The 9,926-nt window shown below is 41.3% G+C and overlaps 1 protein-coding gene across 4 annotated transcripts in view; it reads left to right on the top strand.

Moving 5' to 3' along the window:
- The window catches only part of LOC306927697 (uncharacterized protein), a 31,553-nt gene continuing 21,627 nt past the window's right edge, over nucleotides 1-9,926 (top strand). For 2 of the 4 annotated variants that reach the window (XM_079507526.1, XM_079507529.1), the window contains exons 1-9: nucleotides 2,038-2,174; nucleotides 2,884-3,047; nucleotides 3,871-4,027; nucleotides 5,545-5,646; nucleotides 6,878-7,033; nucleotides 7,147-7,233; nucleotides 7,392-7,460; nucleotides 7,721-7,783; nucleotides 8,102-8,158. In XM_079507526.1, the coding sequence (XP_079363652.1) occupies nucleotides 2,129-2,174; nucleotides 2,884-3,047; nucleotides 3,871-4,027; nucleotides 5,545-5,646; nucleotides 6,878-7,033; nucleotides 7,147-7,233; nucleotides 7,392-7,460; nucleotides 7,721-7,783; nucleotides 8,102-8,158 (901 nt within the window). In that variant the 5' untranslated portion in view covers nucleotides 2,038-2,128. Of the gene's footprint in view, nucleotides 56-1,154; nucleotides 1,266-2,037; nucleotides 2,175-2,883; nucleotides 3,048-3,870; nucleotides 4,028-5,544; nucleotides 5,647-6,877; nucleotides 7,034-7,146; nucleotides 7,234-7,391; nucleotides 7,461-7,720; nucleotides 7,784-8,101; nucleotides 8,159-9,926 lie in introns of those variants that run through there. The other 2 variants (XM_079507528.1, XM_079507527.1) reach the window with 2 other exon arrangements.

Raw genomic sequence — 9,926 nt, 5'->3', positions numbered from 1 at the left:
GTCGTTAAGCAGCAGGAGGACGTTTGTTAGCAGATCAACCACTGAAACACAGCAGGTAAGATGAATAGCCCTGGTCCAGGACCAGTGCTTACAGCTGGACCAGGGCTAGTAAAATGAACTGATTCACGTTGTGTTTCATCCGTTTGTCTAAATTGACTCATCTTTTAAGATGGAACATGAATCATATTTATCGTATTTCTGCTTGCTTGTTATATATGTGATCACAACCACCCGATCCCCCCCTTATCAGTCCATTGGATTGCAGCATTGTCACCCATATCAGCCCATATACCAGGAGATTATGGTAGACGTTGTCAGGCGTCTACGCTCGTTGACGCGTTATGTATCCCACCTCAGTTCTAGGAAAGCCCTGCTGTGATTGGCCAGTAGTCGTTGTGATTGACAGTTCTCGTTTTTGCGACCAGTCATTAGTCCTACAACTAGTCTACAACCTATCACAAACCCTCACCCTAAACCTAACCTCCCACGGGGCAGCACACCTAAACCTGTCTAACCAGTGGTTAGACATAGTAACCACTGACTACTCTAAACTAAGTATGCACCCCCCTAAACCTAACCCGAACGGCCTAACCTCAGTAAAACGATGCCTTCCCGGGAGCCAATCACACATGGTGAGGCGGGTCTACCCTAGAAGTTGGTGGGATTCATAATCACGCGTCGTTGACACCATGTTAATGTATGTGCTTTCACGTGACCCGCCCCCTAGTGGCGAAAGACAATACTTCTGGGAATTATATAAATATAAATATTATTCTTTTAATGATTTATCAATACTTTTAACAACGTTTCGGCACTTAAACCTTTTTGCGGAATTTAAATGCATTTTGTTAATCTTTCCAGCAAGAAATTGACATTGTTATGATGCACGGACGTTTTATATACTATATATAGGCTATATATGTTGTTTTTTTTAAAACTGTTAATAAAGTATAATTCAATCAATTAATGAAACAAACGATTCTCTGGTTGTCGCTATGGCAACATCAACATGGATCCCGCCTTGATTACGACGCTGTTGACGCAAACAAATAAAATAATAATAATAAGAAATATCCGTATCCGGGATACGTTCTGGACCGGATACGGAAACACAGTTTGCTTAAATTGCCCACACAACCCCCCCCCCCCCCCCCCATGACACAACCCCATGCGGTAAACATAAACAAACTTGTAAGTTGTCGTCGTCACTCGGGTGCTTCGTCAGTAACATTATTCGTCAGTAGTTATTATAGGAACTTCTCAAGGTAAGCACGTTCTAATTCTTATCTTTCATCTTTGCATTACTACTTTTAGATACTTTTACATTTGGCACTTAATGGCACGCCTGCGTTGCTGCAGCGACACACTCTTTATTCTATCCCTTTTGTTTGCGTTATCTATGCTGCTGCATTGTCTGAAGGAAGCCAAACAAACATATGTTTTTCTCTTATGTACCTGTACACAAGATGGAACCTTGAACCTTGCCCTTTTCAACATGAAAAAGTGCATTGCAGCATGATGCATTGTGAGCTTGTACATCTGCTATTTTTGGCAAATGTTCCCACCAGAATAGTGATGCTATAGCCGCAATTTGCAACTCTAGATTGTTTTATAATGGGATGAATCTAGAGTTGCAATACCCTCCATTGACTCCCCACTTAGCCCAAACATTTAGACTCTCGTAGAGGTTCTTTTTCGATTCTGACGAATCTCTCAACGAGAGTCTAAACGACGAGGTCCCCTTTAAGAGGGCACGGGTTTACGTGTCTGCCTCAAAATCACTCTTACCTTGTACAAATGCAAAATCTAAAAATAGAAAAAGATTGCCCCACATGTCCGGTGGGTGTGCGGGAAACAATTACTTCCGTAGCGACCGTAGTTTTCAATAAAAAAAATATTTTAATCCACTCCGTCCATACTCCTCCATTGTAAATGCGCAACAGAACATTGGCCGCGCCCCTAGTGGCCAGGGTTCTGTTGCGCATTTACAATGGAGAGAAAACCAAGATGGCCGCCAGATTCCGAGACAGAGTATGGACTTTAGTATGGACGGAGTGGATTACAATATTTTTTTTATTGAAAACTACGGTCGCTACGGAAGTAATTGTTTCCCGCACACCCACCGGACATGTGGGGCAATCTTTTTCTATTTTTAGATTTTGCATTTGTACAAGGTAAGAGTGATTTTGAGGCAGACACGTAAACCCGTGCCCTCTTAAAGGGGACCTCGTCGTTTAGACTCTCGTTGAGAGATTCGTCAGAATCGAAAAAAACCTCTACGAGAGTCTAAATGTTTGGGCTACTCCCCACTCATCATTTTGCGTTTGCGATCTGCTTGTCTTAAACGACGTTAAACTCACCAACATTGCAGCTGTAGTCCAAGCTTGAATTATTCTCTTTCAATCTGCAAAGCTTGTTTTTCATGAAAATCCCCCGTAGACATGTTATGAGCTACTTTCTGTACATTATAGACGAAAATAGCAGATCTACAAATGCAAATGCAGGTTGCAAAGCATTAACTTGTAGATCGACTACCGGTATATTGTGAAAAGCTTTGGTGTAGAGGAGAAAAGGAAGTGGGCCAAGGATAGAGCGCCTGGGGGACCCTGTGTGTGTGTGTGTGTGTGTGTGTGTGTGTGTGTGTGTGTGTGTGTGTGTGTGTGTGTGTGTGTGTGTGTGTGTGTGTGTGTGTGTGTGTGTGTGTGTGTGTGTGTGTGTCGTGCCAATCAGGGTGGCATTGGGTTCCATGTTTATAGTCTTTGTTCTGACCAGGGTGGGGATTGAGCCCCTGACCTCTCAATCACAGGGCAGACACTAACCACAAGGTCAGTGAGCTTGTTACGTTTGACTACAAATTATTAAATGCCCTTATTTTTTTCACAGGTGAAATGAAAGACATGGAAGAATGGTCGAAATTGACCTTGGAAGAGAAGGCACCCTACAAGGAACAGGCAGCTGCTCTAAAAGCGGCAAACACTGCAGAAGGCCTCACTCCAGAGATGAGGGATCAAAAGATCTCCAGGCATTGGAGGCAAATCAAGATAGAGGTTTGTCAGAGCTAGTGTATTTCTTCAAGGTGACCATGTAGTTGTATTAAGGGCTCGTACACATGGTAGGATTTTTAAAGTCGTCGGCGATCATCAGCCAATTTAAAAAAGAGACTGTAGTGAAATACAACGATCTGTCATTATACTATTGGAATAATACTCTTCTATCAATACAGTAGGGCTGTTCCCGACTAAGGATTTTTATAGTCGACTAGGATTGTCATTAGTCGATTATTTGTTGACTTTATTTGGTGGGGGCTGGTGGAAGTTACAGGTATGGTGTGTGTGTGTGTGTGTGTGATATTAAATGTGAGCTTGTAGTTACCATAATCACAGTGATCCGTAATCATATTTAATCATATTCGAGGGCTTTTGGAGACAAATGAAACTCCAGTCACTTTAGTGCAGAGGAGAGGTGCGTCTGTGTCCAACTTGTTGATGCTCGTTAACGTGTCAAGGAAGGCAATAGAGGGTATGCGTGTGACATCATCATCATACCAGGAAGTTATGCGGAAATGCCTACTGAGTGGCAAAAAACTACTTTCTGGCCTTGACAGCCCATACATCCAAACATAAAAGTCATATTTGATTGCATTATATGACTTTAATCAACATTAAATTCACTTTGACACTCACTTTGCCACTCGGTCTGCCATTCACTTTATGCATGCGCATACCCTCTATTATGCTTCTGCAACTGTCAAATGGATGGTATAAGATTATTGTTTAGTTTTGGGTACTTTGATTTGTTACGTTTCCCATGCAACATTTTTTCTAAGATTATATAATTAATGTCACATTGCTCTCTCTTTTCTTTCCACAGATATCCATGTTGGAGACGCTGTCGGTTGAAGTTATCTCACTTGCGTTCAACCGCCTCAGCAAGACTCCTGATCAGAGATTGAAGTGTGTCTCCAGCAGGAAAGCAGCACCGTGTTTAACCGATGCCGTGATCATGGACTTTGGGAATTTCTTTTCTGGTAATGTCTTGATTGAAAAAAATGTATCGGCATATTTACATGATGAGCAGCAGTTACACATACATACAGTTGGAGGCCATCGATATTGTCCTTTTCTTTTTGCTGAGGTTTGCGTGATCTGCCCAAAAGGACAGTTAACCCATTTTGGCGGGAACCCCTTTTGGTGTTTTAAACATTATGTTATAATTTAGCTATTGAAAAATAGCAGATCTACAAGCTCGGTAGCGCGCTACGAGCTTGTAGGTCTGCTATTTTTGAAAAATCGTGAAAATATTTATTTCAGAAAACTGGATTTAGAAGGATTTTTTAAAATTTTGAGGTCAGGCCTAAATGGGTCAAATGATGAAGGGACAATATCGGTGGCACCCAACTGTAGACTGAATTGGTGTCATGTGCTTTGTACAATCAATGTTTCAAAGCATACTGCAAGGAGTGCACTGACATTTCTCAAGTGTGTTTACAGTAACACTGCCTTTTAATTTCAGCTTTTCATTGAGTTACTGTGCAGTGCTTAAAGTCATGAGTGTCATGTTGGGTGTCAATTAGTCTTGTCAACTAGACCAAATTGCTTTTAAAGAGATTTTAACACTTGTGGCTTTGCTGCACAGGAATTTAAATTAATTTTAACCATGCTGTAAAGCATCAAATGTATACCGCAGTGATTTCCTTGGTGTACAAACTAAACTACATGTACTTGAATATGTTATTATGACCTTGAAGTACTTCATATTTTTGTCAAGAACTACAATAATTGCAGCTGGTATAAATAGCAGTGTTGCTGCTGTGAAAATAGTTGTAGTAGAAAATAATCTACCTACATTCATGATGATAATTATTCTACATGCATGATAATGAGGATTATGTAAACTCGTTTGTTCATATAGCTAATATAGTTTGTGATCGAATAGGTTATTGGAAAACTAACAAATCAATGGGCCCAATAAGCTAAGTTAAAACTATACAACATCTTATACCATCATGGACAACATGCATCATAGAGCTATTACATCCTTTCTGGGAGTCCATAAATTGACCCCAGTGTTGGCAATTAACGGGGATATTGGATGGAAACCTCCAAGCATCAGACACAAATGTCAAATGGTACGATTGTGGAATAGATTTGTCTCATGAGAGACTCACAAAAAATATCTTTAACTGGGATCTTACAGGTGGTCACCCCTGGACAAGTGAACTTAAAAGTTTATTTTACTCTTTGTTTTTCATTTTACTGCCTTTATAAAGGACAGATACATCGTAGAACCTTATGTGAAGAATTTAAACAAAAGACAAAATCTGTGTGCACGAATACAGTCAGGAACATTAACATTAGCAATGGAGACGGCCAGAAAAAGAGAGATATTGCTTGTTCTGTGAACTTGGTGAAAATGAGGTTAACTTTTTATTATATTGCCCTAAATATGATGACATAAGGCAGATGTCTTCTATCTGTGGGGATTTCCTAGATTTAAATGATTATGAAAAAAATTGAGATTTGTTTTGTTTCTGTCAATGTTTAGATGCTTCATCTGCAGTCACTGCAACCACTGCGCCCACTTCAGCAGTTGAAGAAAAAAAAGACCTGATAAAGAAGGTCCAAGATCTCTTCAACAAAAAATACAGTAAGCTCTTTTTGGCATTATCAGGTACAGTAGATGTAATTTAAATTTCAAAAGATCACACATTTAGTTTTTGAATATACACCTCAATATGTACTGTGCCACACCACCAAGTTCAACATTAGTCTAGCCTAGTTCCAATGTACACTAGTCTAGCATAGTTCTTCCTAGCAATGGTCTGATATTCAGAAATAACAGACCACTGGGAATGCAGCGATTAAAGGTATATTCAGTGATTTGACTTAATCTAAATATCACTTGTTTTTTCTTTTTTTCTGGATAATCCTCCCTACTATAGAGTGTGCTGACCATATAAGGAGCTCCTCCCTGTCCCCAGTGAGCCCCTGGGGTCAAAAAACCCTAGTTTCAGTTTTGGTGGCGGGTGGCAAAGCCTTCATCCAATCAGGATGAGAGGCAGTGGCGTGCACAGATAGACACTAGGGGGTGCTAGAGCACCCCCTGCCCTTTTGGCAATGTGCCCTTTAGAAAATTTTTTTTTTTCAAAAATAGCAGACCTACAAGCTCGTAGCGCGCCACTCGGTGGCGCGCTATGAGCTTGTAGATCTGCTATTTTTCAATAGCTAAAGCATAACATAATGCTAACACCAAAAGGGGTTCCCGCCCAAAATGGATTAAGGCAACCGTCCGGTTCCACGCGCTGCACAATGTGCCCTTTTTTAACTTGAGCACCTGCCCCTCTAAATGTCTGTGCACGCCACTGATGAGAGGGGCCTTCCTCCGATCATGATCGAGTGGGGGCGGGCCTTGGTGCACATGCTGTTGGCCTGTTGCACTTCCCCCCACTGTAGAGCGTGCATGTGCACATTTTGTTACCGGGGCGGACTGGGTGGTTTTCCAAATCACTCAAATAACTGAATGCTCCTTTAACCAATCACCAAGCATTCAACTAGGCCATGGCATGTCATGCTTGGCTATAATGCAACGGCCACATCCTTGCCAGCACACATGGCTGTGTGTGTGTGTGTGTGTGTGTGTGTGTGTGTGTGTGTGTGTGTGTGTGTGTGTGTGTGTGTGTGTGTGTGTGTGTGTGTGTGTGTGTGTGTGTGTGTGTGTGTGTGTGTGTGTGTGTGTGTGTGTGTGTGTGTGTGTGTGTGTGTGTGTGTGTGTGTGTGTGTGTGTGTGTGTGTGTGTGTGTCAAGGCTGCAATTTGCTTATTCTCATCTCTCTCGCCCTCTTTCTCCCTCCTCTGTCCTTATTTATCTTTACTTTAAAGACGAGGCGGGTGGGAGTGGAAAGCTTCCATACAAGAAGGACATTGTTCATGCCACCGGTCTTCCCCAAATGATCTCCTTGAAAAAGCCCAACTTTTATGGGAAAGATCAGCTGAAGGCAATCCTGGAGAATGCACAGCAGATTTCACTTCACATAAGTAGGTCGTTTATATACGACTTTTGATGTAAACGCATGACTTGTGTATTCGTACCACTTTGTCAGTGTCTGTTGCATAGCCAAATTGAAAATGTGTAATTTCTCATTAACCAGGAAAAGAGCTGGATCCAGAAGGCCCGTCGCCCCAACCCCTTCCACAGGTGCATCCAGAGGAGCAATCACCTCAATGCCTTCCAGAAGGTATGGCACAAATGACAATATTGGTGAAAATCACTGACAATTGGGGTGAATTATGGTGTAACTACTAACTATACAACATTCTGCTCCCTCATCCACCCAGAATCTATTATACCATGTTAATATGTACTTGAATTATACCTCTTGTGTTCTTTCAACAGTGGGGAAAAACAAACAAGTCCTGAAAAAAAGAAAAAGAGAGGCTGCTACTACTGCTGCAGTACCACAAAGTAAGACACTTTATCGTCAATGACTTTGAGACGGCAGCACAGCTTCTAATAATAACACACCTTATTTGTATAGCACGTTTAAAACGCTTTGCTGACACAACGATCGTTTAGTCTTTTGTTTAGATCTCTGGCAGCTTTTGCATTGTTTCCTCAAAGCAACCGCTGTATGTTATACCAGGTGTCTTTTCTTTCATGTATTTAATTAAAACCTGTACACTACACCCTGTGAAATAATGTTTTCTATGTCTTTGTAAATGAAGACTGGGACGTAGAAGACTCTAATGGGGACCCTACTGAAATACCTATGGCCATGGTGGAAGATTGTAAGTATCAAATAAGATGAATTATAAGCTAATGGTTACATTTTGAATGGATGTTTGGTGTTATAATACCTATACATTTTCCTTGCCATTAACATTTACTTGGCAAGTTAAGTTTATATGGCAAACAAAAGTGCCCCCCACAGCCATGTTCATGCATGCACACAACAGGAACTTCCTTGAATATTTTGGAATTTGTTTTAATAAAAATAAAAAAAAATTAAGCTATCGCTGTTAATTCTCAGACTACAAGCCTCCTACTAGTGACTCAAACTCCTCTAGTAGTCTAGTGATAACGCTGCTAACTATACTACTTTTCAGATCCAGGTCCCAGCAGCCGACAGCCCCCACCTGATGAGTCCAGTAATGATGATGAAGGTACACGTTTTGCCATTTTTCACTATTTTACGTCAATGGGTCACCCATGCGATGTGAGTTTGGTCTAGCCAACAATAGGTCAGTCAATCTAAGCTAAAAAAAGGGGCGTGACCCAAAATAAATTGCAATGGTGATCGTGCAAGGCTTTTTGTGATCCTTAGGGTCATCCAAATAACATATTAAAAATAAATAATTATACATGTACATTATACATGGTCAATTCAGGGGTTGAACATTGGGGTATGATTAAAAACCTGTATACGGCCACGAAAAACACTCCTTGGGCTACCATAGCCACTTGCCCAATTGTGATGACCTCATCACATTTCGACATTTGAAGATGGCCATTTTTAGCCCAAGGAGTGTTTTTTTTGTGCAAAACTAATGCTTGCAATTGATTCAATCATTCAGAATCATGAATAACGATTACTATTGCAATTTCTTTTGGATCAAATCTTAAGCCCTAACCACACCAAAGGGTCAAGACAGTTTTTTATGTCCCTGCGGTGTGATATGTCCTGTTGCATGTTGACATTGAATTCAACGCATTGAATTCAATGTCCCAAACCACACCAAAGGGCCGAGAAGGTTTTAGCATTAACTCCTTGTGAGGGTCCATGTCCCAGCCTCAAACAGCAGTACTGACTACACTGTAGCTACTAACGGCTGCTTCTTGAGGATAACTCACAATGCCGTGTGTGTGTGTGTGTGTGTGTGTGTGTGTGTGTGTGTGTGTGTGTGTGTGTGTGTGTGTGTGTGTGTGTGTGTGTGTGTGTGTGTGTGTGTGTGTGTGTGTGTGTGTGTGTGTGTGTGTGTGTGTGTGTGTGTGTGTGTGTGTGTGTTGTGTGTGTGTGTGACTGTGTGTGTGTGTGTGTGTGTCTTTTTTTTTTTGCTGCTTCATTGTTTGGTCATAGAGCCCATTTTATTGTCTCCACCAGGCCGAAGGCATGGGGAGAAAGTATGTTTTGCACTCCGTCCGTGTGTGTTTGAGTCCGTCCGTGTGTGTTTGTCGGACAAACTTTGTCTGTCCGTCTGTGTACAGCGAATCTCCGGCACTGTTAACCCGGTCAATGCCATGTTAGCACCACCAGGAGGCTGACTTTTGAAAAACACATTTTTTGATATTACTCCTCCAGATTCTGTCCAAAAATCCTGCAAATCATTACACACTATCTCTATAGTCATGTGTTCAAGACGGATATATCTGTCAGCTATTTCATATTCAATCCTAATTGATTGGCTAACATTGGCTTTCAAAGTTTGCAGGATTGGCCCGTTTTGAACAAAAAGCCTCAAATCATGAACGCAGCATGCTTTACGTGAAATCTTTCACAGACTTTCCTACTAGGCTGAGGAATATATCCCACCCTTTTCACATTGGCCTGTTATAGCGCCACCAACAGGTGGATTTTTTGCAAAACAAAATGTCTCAAATCATCCAATTTCGGCGTAAGAAGAAATGGCACCTTTTTCACATTGGCCTATTATAGCGCCACCAGGAGGCCACAACCTAATCTGCCCTGGTGGAGACCTGTTCCCCGAGGGGCACTTTTTCTAGTTTGAATCTCAGATGATGAATCGGTTTATTTTCTGGTGGTGTACAGACCATTGTAACAAGTCTCACACATTATTGTTTTGTGACTCCTTGAAACCAAAGTGTTTCCAAATAGATTTAATGGTTGTACTTTTCTTGTTGACCAAAGAAAGGGTGGCTCTCTTTACATCATCTTGGCTAGATCTGAATCTGAACTAAACATGTCACAGTCTC

Source organism: Electrona antarctica (genome assembly GCF_951216825.1).
Source record: "Electrona antarctica genome assembly, chromosome: 8".
Classification (NCBI taxonomy): Eukaryota; Metazoa; Chordata; class Actinopteri; order Myctophiformes; family Myctophidae; genus Electrona; species Electrona antarctica.
Note: the sequence above shows the minus strand (reverse complement) of the source record. Positions and strands in the feature narration are given on the sequence as shown.